Source organism: Octopus sinensis, linkage group LG4 (genome assembly GCF_006345805.1).
Source record: "Octopus sinensis linkage group LG4, ASM634580v1, whole genome shotgun sequence".
NCBI lineage: Eukaryota > Metazoa > Mollusca > Cephalopoda > Octopoda > Octopodidae > Octopus > Octopus sinensis.
In genome coordinates this window covers 106,342,694-106,363,802 of record NC_043000.1, presented here as the reverse complement: position 1 = coordinate 106,363,802, position 21,109 = coordinate 106,342,694, and the positions used below count along the sequence as shown (strand labels likewise).

Below are 21,109 nucleotides of genomic sequence, written 5' to 3'. Positions count from 1 at the left end.
CAGCCACTCCAATTTCCCTCTCCCAGGGTTTGTAGTCCTGCAAGAGGCACTAAAAAAAGGCACCCAGTACAATGCTGTGAGGTGGTTGGCATTAAAAAAGGCATCCAGCTGTAGAAACCATACCAAAGCAGAGATTGGAGCACAATGTAGTTCTTTGACTCATTGGATACTGTCAAACTGTCCAGCTCATTCTAGCCTGGAACATAAACATTAAATGATGATAATGATGTGTGTGTGTGTGTGTATCTGAGACTAAGATTTACTGACTTAATAAATATAGTCAGTTTTACAAATTTAACATTTTTTTTTACGTCAGTTGGCCTTTCTGACTGTGGTAGAAACACGTTACAGATTGTTCCTTTCTGGATAGATTGTAAGATGCTGGTGATAGTTTTATTTTCTGTTTGTTGCTTCTATGGTTTGTTGACATCTCTTCATGTCATTGTTTATTTATTTCTCCATTTTTAGTTTGGACGTAAAAAGAAAAAGTTCCGAAAAGCTGATGATGAAAAAGATAAGGCAACCATACCAAAAGATACTGCTCGTAGTGTTGATGAGGATGACAATAAAGAGGAGGAAGAGGATGATGAAGATGAGGATGGAGCTGGTGATGTATCAAAGTACAAACTGGACTCTGAGGTAAATATTCTCTTTTTATTGTTTTTATGTAGTTTTTCTTTTTTTTTAGTCTTAGGTGTATGTGGATGCATTTTTGACTTCCTCTTTGGACATTTTCTTACTAACTGCAAACAAAGAAACCATTCATACAAAATGGTGTTCTTTGTTTAAAGTGTTCTGTGAAAACCTACCTGGCTGTTGTTTAAAGGGCCCCAAAAATATTATCTTCCTTAGAAACCAATGATGGTTGGTGTAAGGAAAAGCATCAAGCTCAAGAAAATCTGTCATAAGTTTCATCTGGCCCATGCAAGCATGGACAAATGGATATTAAAATGATGATGATCATCACCATTTAGTATCTGTTGTCCATGCTTGCATGGGTTGGATGGTTTGACCAGGGCTGGCAAGCTGCACCAGACTCCAAGCTGATTTGTCATGGTTTCTATGGCTGGATACCCTTCCTAATGCCAACCACTCTGAGAGTGTAATAGGTGCTTTTACATGCCACCAGCACAGGTGCCATTTGCATGACATGGGTATCTGCCACGATAGCAATTTTACTTGGCTTGATGGGTCTTCTTCTCAAGCACGACATGATGATGATGATGATATATAAATGTGTGTGTGTATATGTTTTGTTTATTTTTATATCTGTTTTTGTATAGGTTAGAGGAATATATATTATTAAAGCATGTTTTACAGCCAGATGCCTTTCTTGTCCCTAACTCTTATCTGTTTTTCTAGTAAGAGGTCTATTATTCCATATGTCTTTAAAGTTTGAAAGCCAGTGGATGATTGTGTCAATAGGGGAAATGGCAACATCATTGCTTGTAGTCTAGTAATTTTGGAAAAGTACAAGTATAAACACATGTACACAGACACACATACATAAAAGTTGATCTTTATTACTTATTCCTTGTTTCTCTCTCCACTTTTGCCCTGTATGTTCTGTCTTTGTTGCACGTTTTCTTGCCCTAGGCGAGAGGTTAAAGTATGACAGAGGGACAGATAGTAGTCTTACTATAGAGGAAATACTTGGCTACCCCAGTAGGACAAGGAAGGTTGGAGAAGTTTAGAGAGAAAGCTAGAGACAGACTTGCTCCATCTCCTTTTTATTTTCTCTTGTCTCTCTCCTTTTTACTCATCTGCTCTTTCCTTTTTACTCACCTGCTCTCTCTCCTCCACTCATCCCCTCTCCACTACACTCATATTTTCCCGTCATCTATATCCTGTCCACTCTACCTGTCTACTCTTTGCTCCATCTATTTTTTCCCACATCACCAGTCTCCTCAACTCCCCCAGTCTTCATTACACCTATCTTTGCTCCATTGTTCTCATTTATTTAATTTTATTTAATATCAACAGGAGGATGAGGAAGATGATGATGAAGATGGTGATTTATCTAAATATAAACTGGTTGACTCTGAAGAAGAGAATGACAAATCAAAAAGTCGTAAATCTCGTTCCCGGTCTAGTTCATCTCGGTCTTCCTCTCGGTCAGCATCCAGCTACAGTTCATCGTCCGGTTCAGGCAGCCGATCACGGAGTCGTTCTCGGTCCTACTCTCGCAGTCCTTCTTCATCTTCCAGTCGTTCATCACGATCCAGCTCACAGCGCTCGCAATCTCGGTCCATTTCCAGATCTCGATCACGGTCTTCCTCAGTATCCAGTGCCACCTCAGACCAACAAATTGCATCAGAGAGAGGGCAGTCAGATGAGAAGAGGAAGAGGCAGTCACATAGGAGAAACTGTTCAGGCTCCAGGTCCAGGTAACTGGTAAAATGGGTAAAAAAAAAATACCAAAAAAAAAAAAGAATAAGAAAAAATATTCAAGACAAAATATAATTATGCAATCTTTTGGGTGGGTGCCATGTGAACTGGCTCCCTGTTATTCTAAAAAAATATGGCTGTGTTTAGCAAGTCTCTCTCTGAACACCTAATATATACACACATGCACACACGCACATCAGTAAGTAGTCAGCTTAATCACAGCTGCTTGCTTCTCTTCAGCAAGCCACTGATTACTATAAAAAAAATAAATAAATAAGAAAATATAAAGATATGGTTTAAGAAATATTTCTGAACCTTTCTTTCTTTGCTTGAAACCACAGCTTGTGAACTTTTATTAGGTTTTTGTCTCTACACATCCTTTCCTGAGATGTTATATCATTATTGTTTAGCTAATGTTCCAAGTTAAACTCTGTTATTGTTAAACAGACAAGTTTAAACAACTTGTAGTTTACACTACAACACATCGTCATGTATCATGCTATCAGATCTTGTCATGATTTGGCCTGTTGAATTCATTTTTTTTCATTAATTTTCTTTTTATGTATGTGAGTGTGTGACTGTCTTTCTGTCTTTCAATATATCTAGTTTCTAACTTGTGTACACCCATATCTATACAGATGCACAAAGCAAAATGTCTCTTTTATAAATCCTGAAAGAGGTGTGTGCTGACTGATGGTGGTGACAATGATTTTGTTTCTCTATAACCTAAAATATCAATATGCAACAAAAAAAGGGGATTTTTTTTCAGCTTTTTTAAGGGTAAGGAGTATGTTTGATGTAAAAAAAAAAAAATTAATTTGCTTAAATTATTTAAATGTCAGTAATTCTGCAGCAATTGCCCCAGATAATAGTTGCATGCATGCAGTAATGTTGTTCAAATGTAATGACTCTTTAGAGCTTGTCCAAGCTTTCAATTTTGTCATTTTCTCCCCTAAAAATGTGGTATTTGAAACACCTAGAATTAACAATAGTGTTGTAAAAAAAAAAAAAGATATTGCTCACACACAAATACACTTTGTCTTGTTATCAGTGTTAAACATCTTTTATTCCATCTATAGCTTATATCTTTATGAGAAAATCAGTGGAAAGCTGCTATTGGGTGGGTGATTAAAGTGAACGCTTTGATTTTTTAATATTTTGTTATTGAAACATTCCAGTTTTGGCTAGTTAAAACAGACTGTGATACTTGGTTCAAATTCTGATTTTTTTTTTATTGCTTTTTATTCAATCATTGGGTTATTTAGCTCCAAGTGTGAATTAATAGGACTGACAAATCTATGGTCAGATGTTTCTGCTGTGACTATCTCAAACTTCTATTCAGACAGTATATCTAAGACTAAATTGTCATTTTTTCAAGATGTTAGTGTGTGGTTTGAGGTAGATTTCACTGCTATTTCTAGCAAGTCCAGCAACTAGGAAAGGGCTCTTTTGTTGGCTCATTCTTAGACGTGTTGCTTCTGCATCCCTTTTAAGGATTTTAGTCTAGTACTTTTTTATCAGCTCCAGAACCATATGATATATGGTCTGATTCTCTACTGATTCAATCATCCACCACCTACAGTTGTACATTCTTGCTCCAGTATATTGGTTCTTATACATCTACCAGCAACATACAACTTTATTTTTACACCATCTGTTGTGTATATCCTAAGTTAAGTTGTAATTAGTATGTGTGTGACTTTAAATATATTCTACAGTTTCACATTGTCACAGCTGGACAAATTGATACTAAACTTAATCAGCAGTTTGTATCTCAGAACTGACATTGAAACATTTGCATAGCCAAAACTTGATTCGTCTTGACCCAGTCCATCGATACATCCATCCAAAATATACATCCCAAAGAGGTCTTATTTGTACAACAATATTTATTTTAATAGCCAAACACCTTGGTGCATCCATCTACTCCTCAAGTATGGTCGGCTGTTGGTTGTTGGCTTCTCTCTTGGTTCTTCAGCTCTTTGACAGATTCTATTTTTAATCATAATCAGACATCCTGGACTGCATTCATGGTCAGGCCACTTAACTGATTAGCATTCAATCATTCACAAACACATTCCAACCTCTAGTGCACAGGCATACTCTCTCCTCTGTCTGTCTCTTCTATCACTACTCTGTTCTTCAGAGCTGGTCTGTCTTGTACCTCTGCCACTCAGGCACCCCAACCCACTCATCCCTCCGCATCTCATCACCCTTGTTACACATTTAACCTCCCTTCCAGCTACACATTAACCTCTATGCTCAGTCCTTCCTTTTTAGGACATCAGCCTTCAAGAATCTTCTCTCTGCCCATGTATTTCCTGCAGATACTGTTGACCTGCAGCAGTCTAAATAGAACAATAAAGACATAAAGCTCATTAGTCTCAGGGAGCCTGCAAAGGTTAAGGGCGTCACTTCTTTCTCCAAATGCAGCAAATAAATAATGAATCCACTGGATGCTCACACACTCACCTCATACTCTATAAAGGTGGGTGGGGTGGCTGTTAAATTGCTGACCATTGAACACATAGAACTTGTTTTCTTGATATCAGGCTAATTCGCTGTAAATAAATACTACAATAATCAACAGATAGCATTGTTAGTAATTTATAATACCTGAATGTTTGTTAGCTTATTATGGCAAATGTGACTTCTGCTATAGTTTTAGAGCATGGAGAGGGATGAGAGCTAAATAGATATAGCAGCCAAATCCCAAACTGCATTCTAGCCTGTAGGATACTTTGAGTTAGGTATACTGTCTGGATAAAAGACAGGATGTTCACACTTGGAACATCTTTGATTATAGGTCTGCTTATGAGTGGGCTTAATGTTAAACAATAAGGAGAGTGATGCATATACTACACGAATGCTGTCTCCATATTATGTGTCTGTTGCAAATAAAGGTACTCTAACAATCGGAGTTCATTTATAAACTATAAAACATGAGAATATTTATAATGGTTTGAGAATGAAAAAAAGTTATATGTAAAATTAATATACATATATAAATACTACAATTTGATTAGTATCCTCTCTTCTTCGGTATCTGTATGTTTTATGAGACCAAGGACCTGGATCTGGAATGTCTTGCTTCAGCCTCCATTCATAGAATGCAGTGAAGTAACATTAGTGTGTGTTCTCAAGGGTACAGGCCTGGGCAAGATTGTAAGGAAGACCAGCAGCTGTCTCTGCAACTGGTCATCCCTCTCCATACCACTGATATTGTCCAAAGAAAAGACAAGGGCCAGTACAGCTTGGTACCAATATTGTTACAGGAGTTACCTGAATGAAGTTAAAGACAACATCAGTGGTCTGATGTTGTCTTTAACTTGCTGTGAGTACATAATAGAGACTGGTGCTTACAAACCAAAAGATAGAATTTATTTGAAATTTAAATGTAGAATGTAAAGAACTTTAACAAATATTGCGAAGTATTTTTTCTGATGCTCTAATGATTCTGCCATTGATCATATATATGTGTATGTGTGTGTGTGTATATATATATATATATATATATATATATATATATGCACAAGCACACACAGATGTGTATATGGTACCCAATACATACACTTAAAATAACAACAGTTCCTGTTTATATAATTATATTATCATCACTTTAATCTCTGTTTATTTACAATTTAGCAATCTGTAAGATTAGAAGTTAGGAACACTTTCTAAGTTCTGATTTATTTCCAAATTATTGTAGTATTATCATTGCCTGTTCATGCATTTCTATATATAACTGGTTGTTGCTTTCTTTCTTGCTCTTTGTTTCCCTCCCCTTTTATTTCAATTATTGGTGAGTACTGTGTGCTTTTAATGTTTGAAGACACACATGCATATATATGTTTGTGTGTATGTATTTGTGTATGTGTTTATAACTGACATTACATTTTTTATTGTTCAATGTTGTTAAACTCTAAACACTTGTTTTTGTTCCAGAATGTTAAATTAAAAATATGTGTAAATTTAGAGGAAGATTAGGCTTCTTTTTTTTTTCCAGTAAATTATTTTTATTTTAAGATCTATTGTTATTGTTTAGTTTCAAGTTAACACTTTTTGAGCAACCTTATTATTAAAGGTGGTCCAGCTATGACCATCTCTGTTTTTTCCCAATCAATTTAATCAGAAATCTACATTCTTCAGTATGTGCTTTCTTATTAAGACGGGGTGTGATTTGAGAGCAACTCTACTGCTATTATCAAATGATCACACAGAAACTCCCAATATAGCTAAAATCTATTGTTGATATCTTTGTTGCTATTGGATGGGCTTTATTAACTCTGAGTAGATAGCTCAATCTAACAAAATTGGCTGTTTTACAGCATGTTACTTTTATTGATTCTGAGACAAGCAGTTGTTCAGTACTCAACATCTGCTCATTAATTGACTATAAAATCAATATTTGTTTCTCTTTTACTCAACTATTATTTCTTCTTTAAATTTGGCCTCTTAAGTTTGATGTAATTTTATTGTTGCATTAACCTTCAGACTAGATTGATTTATGTTTATTAGTCCTGTTATTGTAAGATTTGATATTGGAAACCTGCTGCTCCTTGAAATTTAATTGAAAATTTCTATCTTTATCAAGAAATCAAACTAAATTTTTTCTTTCTTTTTTGGGTTAAAATCCATAAAATCATGCTTGATGAGGTGTCTACTTCTGACCCTTCATTAAATATTGATATTGCATAAATTCTAATGTAAAATGTAAAATATATCATCCTTTAAATAGGAGTTAAGCTAGCTTCCTTAGACTCTTCCATTGCTGTTTCCATTTTTCTCAATTGGAGAATTGTATGGATCTCATTTGCTATTTTCTTTATATATCCAACATATCTTAAAATCTGTCTTATATCCTTAGTTTCATTTCTACATGAGTTTCAGAAATCTTCAAATCCAAACTCCTTTATGAATTGTTGGTGCTTTTCATTCTTTACGGTTAACTATTTTTTCTAATCTGCTCTGTTTGTATGCATGAGAAAAGTGAGAGATGACTTAAGAAAATAGCATTAACTCAGTTTCAATGTATAACACTTGTGTAGGTAGTTCAACCATTTAACAACACATCAATCAAAACTTCTTCAATTCACTCCACTCTCCATGGTTCCTTTAAGGCAATAACAGCATCTTAACCACCTATTTTTGAGTTCACATTTCTGGAAATTCCTTCTCATGCTTGTGCACATTGTTTCTCCAGTTTATTGTCTTGGTCCCATTCCCACACTTATTAAACTGAAGTTTTGATCTGACATATACTATTGCTCTGAAGAATTATGTACCACTCTCTCAACAATCATTGTTTCCCTCCAGTTCAACCTGCTTGTAATCATTATCTTTGTGTTGACAGCATTAGTTGCTATTATCTTCTGCCAATAAGTAATTTACTGAACACAGTCAAGTCTTCTTATTCTTATTGCACATTCTACTTTTTTAATTACATGTATTTCATTGTGATATTTGGTTCTCTTGAGGTATTTAATATAGAGTTTCTTATAAAATCTTTTAAAACTGTAAACATATTCACTTTATGTATGTGTGTGAGAGAGAAAGTAATGTAATGTATACTTTATTCAGCTGTAAAATTATGTATGTGGTGTGTGTGTGTGTACATACACACACAAAACACTGGGGTACCTGTATGTGAACAGTTCTCTAAACAAACAAATTGAATAACAAATGGTTTTTCTGAAGAAAATGAAATTCAGCATAAACTGAAATTTGAACTAAGAGTAGACTATGCATGCATTTACATGCTAGGGGAGTATATGTGAATGATATGCTAAATATATAACTTGTATGGCGAACAATTTCTCTGAAAAAAATTTTATTCAGCCAATGAGCTGAAATTAGAACGGCAAACCACTAGTAGACTAATGCATGCATGCATTTCATGTAGCTTACAGATGTTCATATTTTTAAAAGAAAATATTTCTCACATGTCTTACTAAAAATATAATCTTGGATCAGAATGGATAAATAAAACATCATTTATGCTTTTATGTGGTGTTTGTGTTTGACCTAGAAAGATTATCTCTATTTATATGTATTTCAGTTATTCATGTATTGAATAATTTGGTTAACAAACATGACTCTGGAACAAATTATGTTCACATATGGAGACCCTACTATATATATATATAAAATTTGTGTATGCACATACTTAAACCCAATGTTTTGCAGCTGTTTAAAGCATTTTTTTTCCATTGAGACAATTTTACTTGTTTTTGTTATATTTTAAATTCTAGTTTTTGATGTAATTTCAGAAATGTATAACTATTTTGTTACTGTTATTTATATCACTTGTTTGTTTGTGGTATTTGTTTATTACCAATATTACTTAATTAATCTTTAAAGGATAGCCATGGTTAAGAAGACTTGTACAATATATCAATATGAGTCAATTTAAGCGATATAAACATTGATAATTTGTGTCTCTGAATAGATTTGCTTGGTTAGTTATATAAATTATTACATGTTGCCAATCCAGCCAGCCTATTAACCCCGCTTTTTTTCTCCAAAGCAGTGTATATCCTTCCCCTTTTAAGTCAATAGGGGTTTGATTTGTGGAAGATTTGACTGATGTTTCTAGTATGTCAAGTGACCATGTAAAGGCACTCTCATGGGCATATTTATTTATATGGAGATAATATAGCTTACTGGTATAATAAAGAAATGTTTTGTTTGTTTCTACCAGACTAAAATCTTCAGTAGTAATAATAATAAAGAAAAAAATCAAGCTACTTCAATGATGGATGTAATTTCACCATCTTTAATGCAGTTGTTGAGGTGTACATTTTTAAAAATTGTTTAAGAGAGATATTTTCTATTGTTGTTTTTGTAATGTACCATGACAATGAACCATGTCTTAAGACTAAGTTCTTTATATTTTGTAAATTAATCAGTGAGTTAGAGGGGGAACTGCCTGTAACCTCTGCAGTTCCTTCCAGATTGTTAACATTGATGTAATTGACATTCGGTTTGAATATGTGCAAGAATAAAGAGTTTGGTTCTAAATGTCAGAAATTAAGCTATGGCTATCCTTAAAGGGTTAAATTGCATTTCCTTTTGAATGTTTCCATATATTTTTTTGTGTGTGTATGTGTTGTGTGTGTGCTGTGACTACGTAACTATAACATCTACATGGTCTATAACAGGTCCCGCTCAACTGAGAGGCAGCACTCTAGAAAAAGACGGCGTTCCCGCTCTAGGTCGTCTTCACGTTCCAGATCAGGCTCAAGATCCAAAAGCAGAAAATCTGGATCCAATCGGTCGAGGTTTGATTTGTGGATTGACTAAAAAGAAAGAAAAAAAAAAAATTTTAACTAATAAATGCATGGATCAGATTTCTGTATATTAGTTGTTTTTTTTAATTTAATTTAATTTTAGATCCTTTTGTATAGCTAGAAAAATACCTTTTAAATGTTTGACTGTCCAAATCCTACCTGCCTATCAAATATTTGTAATATGAAATTCCTTAAAGTAAATCACAAGCCACAAAAACTTTTACCCACCCACCAGTTTTTAGTCTGCACTTTAGCTGTATGTATTTGTGTGTATATATGCATGTATATATTTATATATGTATATATATGCATACATACACACATATTTTTGCATACATACTATATGCTGCTTTGCTGTTGGAAATTCTGATCCATGTATTTTGTTTTATCTATTTAAATTTTTATTTATTTATTTATTGCAATTAGTGCATTCAAATACAAGTTTGAACTGTTTGAATGTCAATCAGTTAGAAAGATTTACAAGATAACTTTTTAAACATAGTCCCATGGGCTGTTTGAGCCTAAATCTCATTTGTTTGGATGGCTTTTACCCAGTTGCTTCATTGCAACTATGAAAGTTATTAGTTTTATCTATATGTGTATTAGAGTTATATTGCTTGAATAGGTATATTTGATATCCCCTGTGCACTCACCACAAACCAGTCTGTTATTACTGTCTATCTGGATCCATTGTAAAGTCAGTAGGTTCATAAACGCTAATACAGCATTTGGTTAGACCATAATTGCCTGTAAAATGTGTTTTACAAAATTCCAGAATGACTTAAAAGACAAAGGAACTAGGAAATGTGAAGTTGTGATGTTCAGAATTTTCCAAAAACCACTGAATCAACTTCAGGATAAAAAAAATGTCACATGTTATAAAGGATTGAAAATGAGTAGTTCTGATGCTTATGACTTTCCTGCATCCTGTCAGCAAAGTCAGTGAAATAATTCTGAGTAATTTATTGCTACTCTACACCATCTGTCTTAAGTTGTGTCCATAATAATACTATGTAAAGGCTTAAAGATTGTGTTGCATTTAAATGTACATCTGGTAGCACTAAGTTAAAAGCTATGAATATATGCTACACACCAATTTTACTTTATTAAAACAATACTGTAGTTCTTTAAGAGATATTGTGCACTCACCACTAGCCAGTCTATTATCACTATTTATCTGGATCCATTGTAAAGTCAGCAGGTTCATAAAAGCTAATACTGCATTTGGTTAGACCTAATTAACCTGTGAAATGTGTTTTGCAAAGCTCCAGAATGACTTAAAAGTCAAAGGAACTAGAAAATGTGAAGTTACAATGACTGTTCCCTGTTGACTTCTAAAGACATTAATACTATTTGATGATGGTCTCTTTTATTGTTAAAGAATTTTCAGGGCAATCAGGATAACCATTGATTTGAATGTTGTATTCTAATTAGTTTGGTATCTCATTGTCCTGAGTCTCACAGGTGATAACCAGATAGATAGCAATAATATACCAAGTTCAAATCTGTCACCCTCTAAAATGCTTTTGAGATTAATATAATAAGTTTTGAACACTATGTCAAAATTGTTTCAGATTAATCAAAAGATATTACCATTTTAAGACATGTGATTTAATTCTTTCAAATTTTAACCCTAAATAAAATCCTCAGTTGATGATTTAGTCTTAGAAACTTCCAACTTTTTATTCCTTAAAAATTGTATGTGTCTATAAGAATACAAGCAAATAGATAAACTTGCATCTGTATAAGATTAAATTTTAAAAAGAAATATATGGATTGAACAGTAAAGGATTCTGTACATAACTATAAATACTTGTTTGTGTTTTAGATAAAGTAATATTGATTTTTCATTATTCTACTTTACTGTTCTTCTATTACCTGCCTTAAAAGCAAGGTAGAAATTTCCCATATCTGTTTCCAAAATGTTTAAAACTTGGCAACACACTTGTGGTCTATTTATGCAAAACTTCTTTGACTTGAAAAGCTTTCAAGCCCGAGTCTTTGTATTGCTTCAGCTAATGATCTTGATTTGTATTAACAAATGATGTGTAAACTCTTGATTGAAATTTATAATATTAACGATAGAAAGAATTGAATCTGATCAGTATTTGTAGATCTGTTAGGTTAACCAAGTGTAGAGGACTTTTGGATGTAGAAGAAATGTGGAAATTGTATTTTATAAAAGTCTGTTGCCAAATTGAAGATTGCTCATCTGTTCATGAAGATTTCACTTCCTTGTTGTCATTTCAGGAGCTGATACTGAGTTGCCGTCAATACACAGTACCCAGAGAAGCTGTCCATTCTTTCACTTACACCAACAGTTAGAGACAGAATACACACGCATGCACGCACACACACACACTCTCTCTCTCTCCCCGATACCCCACTTTTTTTACTTTTTATTCCAAGCATTGATTCCTTTCCAGCCACCATTTGTCTATTTTAAAAATTGCTAGTGCCCCTCCTTTTAGTTTTGTTTCTCTTTCTCTTCTTCACTCTCTCTTCATTATACATACATACATACACACACACACACACACACACACACATATATATATATATATATATATATATATATATATATATATATATATATGCACACTCACACATACATATACACACATAAATACATTCATACACACCTTTGACTGTATATGTTACTTCTGTAATCTTTAAATTAGTGGAAGTAACATCATGCTAATTAATTATAACTTTCTTTCATTTCTCAAGCTTTTTAGTAAAGTAATATCACATATCCTCTTTACAGAAATACTCCTACTTTGATGAGTCTGGTGTAATAATGATGGTGATAATTTTAATAACTCTTCCTCTCTTGCTGTGCTATTTGTCTTTAAAAACCCTCCAGAACAATCAGACATGAAATAGTTACCCTCCTCCTGTTTGTTACAGTACACTTTCGGTCATATTGCTTATCCCCAGAATATATAGTCACATTGTGCACCAGACATAGCTGGTCTTATTAACCAAGTTGACCAATATCATGGCATCAAGTTGACCGATTGATGTTATCCTGCTGTGAGACTGGAGATGCAGCCAGTGTGTAGGCTGGTTCAAAACTATGCCCATAATTGATCAAAAAGTGGTGTGTGTATGTTTGTGTGTTGGGATATATGTATCTGATCTCTCATCATTATGTGATTATCAGTCCTCCAACAAATATACCTGTTGTGTTTGTGTGTGTGTGTTCAATAATGCTGCTGGTTATGTGTAGTTCTAATGTCACATGAACCTTAGTTTGAATTTCATCTACTAAATTCTACATTTATATTATTTAGTCACATCATCTAAATGGTGACATTGTATCCACTTCTCACGCATATTTTTTTCTCTTGTGTCCATTCTTTGGTAACACTGCTTCCTTTATTGATACAAGCAACCGGTGTTTGGTGAAACAAGAAAGAAAAAGAACAACTCATTCTCTCTTCTCTCACCTTTGTATCCATTTCATGTTTCATTGCTTCATGTGATGTTGTTAACTGCTGATATATATATATATATATATATATATATATATAGGCACAGACTTGGCTGTGTGGTTAAGAAGTTTGCTTTGCAACCATATTGTTTTGAGTTCAGCCTCAGTGTTGTATCTTAGGCTAGTGTCATCAACTATATCCTAGGGCTGACCAGTGCATTTTAAGTTAATTTTGGTGGACGGAAACTGAAGTCCATTGTGTGTGTGTGTGTGTGAATATGCAAGAACATAGCCATCCCATGACTTTATTTGTGTAAAACGGTGAATGATATTTACAATCCTTCAACATAACCAGTTGCTCTGCACTTTCTAAAGCCTGTGGGATAAAAAGAAAATAATTCCTTACTTGCAAAACAGGTAAAGAGCATTCAGCTTATAAGATCTTACCTCAATTCCAACCTATGTTATCATGAAAAAACAAACCTAAATGTGCAGTTGCATATAAAAATTAAAGACAAAGATAATTACATTTTTGAAGAAGTCCTCAGTTATGTAAATTTAACAAATGTAAATTTTCACAGCATCAAATTGTATAGAAATATGTTTATTTCTCATTGTAAAGCAGATGAGGTCAGCATATGGGTGTTTATAAAGGATGTATAGATAATGTTACATATGCATGGTAGGTTTACATAGGAACTCCAGAATAATGTGGAATCTTTATATTGTTCAGTACAAGATCTCTTGTCAGAAAAAGACAAGCATGGGTAATAGCAAAACACAATTTCAGTTTCAGAATCTTGTTTAAATTTATTGGGTGAACTGGGCAGAGGTGAGTAGAGGCTTCAAATATGTTAGCCATACAACTTGTTTTGTAAAAACATAATTATGAGCTTCATTGAGCACCATTCAATGAATATTAACTATCCCTTCATGCTTTCACTGGAAACAGTGTATACTTTTTATAAGAACATAAACATACATGCACATTATATATATGTGTGTGTGCAAATGATTGGAAACAAAAGAACTGAAAATCACAATTCCAGTTCATCACTACTTGAAGTTTCCAGTTGTTTTGATATTCATTACAGTCTAAAGAACATAATAATAATAGAAAACTCAGTGTAATGATGGATTCAAATATATACAGAGAAAATTTCCTCAATATATGTAGAAGAATTTATTTATTCAAAGCTGATGATTAATGCCACTGCTCATATGTGTGTATACACATGAAAAAATGTTGGCTGTGTGCAATATGAATATTAGAGAAAAATCAAAACTTCGAAACAACTGAAGAGGATAAATATACATAGAAATACTCCTATCAAGTATGGGAAGCAGATAAATGCAGTTTTGATGCATTCGTGTTGAAACCATGCTTGTAGACTGGTCTCCATGGCAGATAAAAGAATTTCCATGCCTCATTTTGATTTTTTTTTTTGCGTGTGTGTGTGTGTGTGTATATATATCTATATATATATATATATGTTAAGTCCCTTAACTCCTTGGGGGTTGTTAGGGTGCTGCAGCCATGCAGCATATCTTGAGTAAGATATATATATATATACATATAGACACCACAAACACACGCACACAAAAGCTTATTGAATTTGTACTTTAACAACACTGCATAATAATGGCACAACTATGCATTTGATGCACATGCATGTCTGCATTCAAAATGCATACTTCATTGTTACAAAAGACACTTATCCAGTTTCATATTTACTGGTGCATGTTTGTTCAGACATAGAATTTAAATTTGTAACTAGGTAAGGAAGAAATATTGCTTGCCTCTGAAATGTCACATAATCTCATATAGATCTCTTATTGTTTATAGGGCAGTGGATTGGAAGAATCAGTAGGGTGACAGGCAGTGTGCTTTGCAGTATTTAGTTACGTCCCTCTTATGTTCTGCTAGCCCAGCTTTAACTTTTATCCTTCTGGAGTCAATTTAATCAGCTATTATTCGTTCCCTCAAATTAGTGACCTTGTGCTTACATTAGAGTTCATTAACATTATTTATGGCAGTGGATTAGCAAAATTGGTTGAGCATCAGGCCATTGTGATATTAAGTTGCATTGCTCTGTTCTGAGTTGATTATCTTGCTGTTTCAGCTTTGCCTTTCATCCTTCCAGGGTTGATCTTATTAACTATTGCCACCTTTCCAAATGTGGCACTTTGACTTGAATATCAGTGTGAACTACTATTAAGCAAGTTTGCAATTGTTTTAATACAACATGGTTGCCATTTCACTTCACTTGAGATATGTGAACATCACAGTTTACCATTCACTTGGCTTTGTACCTATGTACGAAATGCCTGTTAATGTGTATAGCACTTTCTGATGTTAATGGAAAGAAAAATATCTATATATCAATAAAATTATAGATTAAAGTCAGTTTTACAAAACTCATTTAATTGACCTTTTACTGAACTATAATTAGTAACATCTGAGAGTAATTCCTCAATGTATGAATGTTACTACTTCTCATCCCTATTTCCTTGTACTGTGGTGATGATCACTCTGGGAGAGGTAAGTTATTGGTAAACCTATTGTCTTCAACCTGATTTAGTATCCCATAGAGGACTAACGTTGGGATAAGCTTGAACGTCATATATTTTCAATTACCTTACCTCCATAGATGTAAGGCTTTTTTGCCTATATGAGAAATACTTAGACAATTTCAGAAACCACGCTCATGTCACCAGTCTAGAATTCACTATCAATATATTGTCTCCTTGGAGCAAAATACTCAACTTATGCTTGCAAGGAAAGGCTTCTTGCCAAATTAAATTGTAATCACAGATTTGTTGTTTAGAGTTTACTGTGTGTATGTGACTTTTACATGTTCTCTTTCGTCTGTTGAGATGGATTGAATGACTTTGTGTGTGAGTGTTTTTCCTCAAATACAACCATACTCTTTGCCTTATTTTCTAGCTTATAGTCAGGAGGGAATTTGGAAGATTGGTAGGTAGAAAGGATGGACATCAAAGGTACGATATAGGTATGGGTTGGGACAGCTCTCGTGGAATTATCTTTTCATGTGAATAATAAACTCTTTGGAAATGTTTCACAGACTTAGTTGTTTTTTTAAATTTTGCTCTTGTTCTTTTCCATTCTTCTGCCAGTGAATTCCAGCAACAATATCTTAATATTAATCATACTTAAAAAAATTGTACCAGTACAGTGGCAGAAAAATTGTGAGTTTGACTATGCTGTGCGGGGCATTTGGTTTATCTTGCATGTCACTAGACAGATAAAAACAGTTTGTTGGTTTTGCAGGACTGAATTTCATGTAAAATGTATAGGAATAGATAGATTAATGCAATTTTTTTTGTTTTATAATTTGGTGAGGAGAGGCATGTCTGCCCATGATTTTTGAAGTTCTCTCAGACTTGTGATATTGATATGGCTCAGCCTCAACATATGCAGGGAGTTGGCTGAGAATCTAATCCAAGTCTAACAGGATTTCAGTTAAGGCACCAAATTGGTAGATATATGGCATAAAATAGGGTCAATAGTTTAAACCCATTGGCCCTTGGTGATCTGTGAATTTTATTTTAGGAAATATTATTCAAGCACTTAAAATTTGTTCAGAAATATGTTTAAGCATTTATTGACCAAGGTGTTAATGCTACTTTTAAACTTCCAATGTGAACTGCACCATTATTCTATTTGATCTCTAGCGCCACAAAATCAAAAACATAGAGAATCAGTGGCTGAGCTTTCCATGACAAAAGATGATCAGTGAATGGCCAACCTTGTTTATTTCATGGATGAGAGAATGGAGGTGTTTCTACCTTACCTAAGTATTGACAAATTGGATTTTGCATGCAGTGGTAGAAGGAGAAGGCAGAAATAGAAAGAAGCAGCCACTGAAACTGCTAAGACTGACTACTACCAGCCAGTTAAAAAAAAAAAATCTTGCCTTTACTTGAATTAATTTTGAAACACAGAAGTATTTCTCATGGCTCCAGCAGACAAAATGGAAAAGATGTTCCCTCAGAGGATAATGAGAGATGTGCTATAACAGCACTCAGACTCACAGGGCTCACACTTGCAGACAATAATCTCTGCCCTGATAGCAGTAAGCAGGGATATTATCTGGGGCCAAGAATACCAGATGTCTCTACTACAACAGGCGTGACCATAAAACACGACAGTTTGCTGACCCTGTTTTGGTAAGCAACCATTTAGAGGCTTATAGAACTCTAGTCCCAGGTAAACCTTGATTGAGTAGACTGAGGATGAAAGGCATTCCAGCTGTGACCATCCTATATACTTTTTCTCTGTGCAGAATCACATTATTCAACATACCTTTTTCCAAGATATAGTGGAGTGATTTAAGGAAACATTATTTTTAGCAGGTTGAATGACCATTTAAGGCTCCATTGTTGGCTTGATTGCATGATTTAAAGGTGACCAGAAGACCATCTGAATCAAGACTGATAAAGAAGCCTCAACAGGTGTGACTGTATTAAGAAGTTTGCTTCCTTACCATGTGGATCTGGGTTCAATCCCACTGCATGGTACCTTACACTAGTGTCTCTTACTGTATAGCTCCAGGCTAACCAAACTCTTGTGAGTGGATTAGATAGGTGGAAATTGAAAGAAACCCTTTGTGTATGGCTTTTATGTTTGTATTTGTCCCCTGCCACTATTTGTCAACTAGTGTTGGTTTGTTTACATCCCCTAACTTAGCAGTTCAGATAGAATAAGTACCAAACGTAAATTAAGTACTGGAGTTGATTGGCTAAACCTTTGGAGGTAGTGTCCCAGCATGGCTGCAGTCTGATGACTGAAACAAAAAAATAGCTGCTTAACTTGCCACAAACCTCAGTCAAATTTTAAAATTTCATTTGCTTTAAAAAAACAATACATTGGATAATGCAGTCCTTGATACATTATGGCACTATGTCTAAAGAATATTGTATTGCTGTGGTTTCTACTGTTTCTGTGACATCACACTATCTCTTTATGCTTTAAGAGCACAACATCCTTGTTTTATTCCTATAAAGAAAATAGAAGCTCCAGAGGAAAAGCTGTTTACTCTTAATCCTTTAGCATTCAGATAACTGTTAAGTATAATGCTTATTCTCAATGTTTTGAATTAATCATGCATTATCTCAAAATTTTAAGATTTCAGTAATGTGGTTACTTTTTTCTTACAATAACTTTGAAGGGTAGGTGTGATAGGCTGGATCTGGCTGGTTTGAAGATAAAACAGGTAGCATATTTGAGCCAGATATGGTAGGTTTAAGTGCTAAAGGGTTGAAAGTGTTTTCTCTTTCTACATCTTCCATTTCTGGAATATGGACTTTTTTTTTTATCAATTGCAATTAAAAAGCAGGTAAGTAGTAGCTCAATCTGGAGAGACAGAGTTCTGCACCCTGAACCCTATTTCAGCCACTCTTCGCAATCATAGTCTTTCTCTCATTACCTAATATTCATGACCATAGGTGAGGAAAGGCATGAAAACCAAATTGAAGATAGTAAGTTTGGCTTTTATGCCAACCTCTCCTCTTCTGAGGGCTGAATGCTGAAGCTGGTGCATTTCTATGCCTGCACCTGCTACTCTAGCATCCAATTCAGTCTCCTAATTCACTATCACACTAAGTGCACAGGAAAGGCTTTCTTGACAGGACCAATTTCATGAAGAACAAGATGATTGGATAATATTCAGTTTCAGTTGGTCATACTTGGACATCCTCTTCAATAATCAACAGAAGTACCTTTAGCTGCAAATGTGGGGAGCCAGGGTTTGAATTACAGTAGTAACAGAATACTGTAGAAGGATTAGATTACAGAAAGACAAGTTGAGATTGCAACATATGTTGATCTTGATTACAAAAGTTTTAGGTACAGATTGTAATGGGTGTAGATCAAGATTGCACCAGATGTGAGTTTTAAATGCAACAGGAAAATATAGGCCTATATTGATAATATGTCAAGATTACAAGTGTCTTTGTAGGCTGCAATGAATATAGGTCTAGAGTCCAAGTGGTGAGATACCATCATCATCATCGTTTAGCGTCCGCTTTCCATGCTAGCATGGGTTCAACTGGGGTCTGGGAAGCCAGAAGGCTGCACCAGGCCCAGTCTGATCTGGCAATGTTTCTACGGCTGGATGCCCTTCCTAACGCCAACCACTCTGTGGGTGCTTTTTATGTGCCACCGGCACACGGGTCAGGTGAGGCTGGCAACGGCCACGATCGGATGGTGCTTTTTACGTGCCACCGGCACGAGGCTAGTTGGAGTGGCGCTGGCAACAGCCACGTTCGGATGGTTCTCTTACGTACCACCGGCACTGGTATCACAGCTGCAATTTCCATTGATGTTGATCGATATGAATTTAAGATGCAACAAAAGAGCCGAGCCTAGATTGCAGTAGGATCATGCTTAGACTGCAACTCTAGTGGGCACAGATTGCAATCAGTGAACAAATGGGTATAAGCAGGAGTGAAACATGACTGCAACAGGTATGGTTATATTTTACAGAAATAGGCTAAGAATGCTATAGATGTAGATCTTGATTATGGTATGTATGGGTTTAGATTTTAATGTGTAGGTGTAAATTCCATTCTGATATTAGGACAAGGCCTGAAATTCAGGTAATGGGGATAGTCGATTACATCAACCCCAGTGCTCAACTAGTACTTAATTTTATTGACCTTGAAATGATGAAAGGCAAAGTTAACCTCAACAGAATTTGAGCTCTGAATATAAAGACAGATTAAATACCACAGCCTTTTGCTTAACATGCTAATGATTTTGCCAGCTTACTGCTTAATGTCTAGGTATAAATTGCAGCATATCTGGGTCTAGGTTGCAATATTTAGATTTAGATTACAATTTATGTAGATCCAGATTGCAATGGCTGTTTATTTAAAGTATAATGAGTAAAGGTGTATATTGCAATACGTGTGTAGGTTTAGCAATAGATATATATCTCTTTTCTCATTGAGTCTAGACAAGGCAGTGCTCATCACCTTTGTAGGCCCTTCAAGATCAATAACCATGATGTTCTTAAGGTTCCATTTAAACCAGCATCTCCCAACCTATTTTCCCCCAGGCCTTGCGATAACTTCCGAGAAAAATGTATGCCCCACCGGTCATTGGAAAAAAAACTTTGTTTTTAATATTTCATAATTATATCCTTTCCTTAACAAAACATCCACACTAGGGCATTAGAATAGCAATATACTGTAACAAATAGTTTTTACACAGTATACTTGGCTGGAGGGATTAGTTTGGCTAGCCTGAGAATAAGTGTAGTATATTGGCTGTGAAAAAATGGTTTTCACAATTCCATGTCCTACTAAAAAGAAAATAGAAAAGAATTTTGGATTCCACACCTCACCACAATTCATCATCATCATCATTTAAAGTCCATTGGTTGGACTGTTTGACCAGAGCTGGCAAGCTGGGGGTATGCATCAAACTCCAGTCTGATTTGACATGGTTTCTACAGCTGGATGCCCTTCCTAACACCAACCCCTATACATGTTGGGAGTCATTGATTTAAACTAAAATTCCAGATGTTTGAGGGTAGAAGGACTGATAATAGTGGGTAGTACAGGGACAAGGGGTTTGGATGCAACAAAAGTGACAAAAGCTGAGGAGACAAGTGGATCAGAGATATCTAAGCAGAAGAGATATGAGAACAACCAGCTTGATTGCAACTGGTGTTTATATAGACTGGAATTTGTATAGCTACACATTGCAACAACTATTGAACTAGATTGCCTAGGAATATCTACATCATTATCATCATCATCGTTTAACGTCCGTTTTCCATGCTAGCATGGGTTGGACAGTTCGACCGGGGTCTGGGAAGCCAGGAGATTGCACTAGGCTTCAGCCTGATCTGGCAGTGTTTCTACAGCTGGATGCCCTTCCTAATGCCGACCACCCTGTGAGTGTAGTGATTGTAATGAATAAATAGGAGCCCAAGTATAGGTGATGTTGCTAATAAGAGTTAATCAG

At 34.9% G+C, this 21,109-nt stretch overlaps 1 protein-coding gene across 2 annotated transcripts in view; it reads left to right on the top strand.

The window, feature by feature from the left end:
• Positions 1-12,129, top strand: part of LOC115210277 (zinc finger Ran-binding domain-containing protein 2) — a 30,679-nt gene extending 18,550 nt beyond the window's left edge. For both annotated transcript variants that reach the window (XM_029778769.2, XM_029778770.2), the window contains exons 6-9: positions 469-639; positions 1,984-2,387; positions 9,549-9,668; positions 11,928-12,129. In XM_029778769.2, the coding sequence (XP_029634629.1) occupies positions 469-639; positions 1,984-2,387; positions 9,549-9,668; positions 11,928-11,934 (702 nt within the window). In that variant the 3' untranslated portion in view covers positions 11,935-12,129. The remainder of the gene's footprint in view (positions 1-468; positions 640-1,983; positions 2,388-9,548; positions 9,669-11,927) is intronic.
• Positions 12,130-21,109: the final 8,980 nt, after the last annotated feature.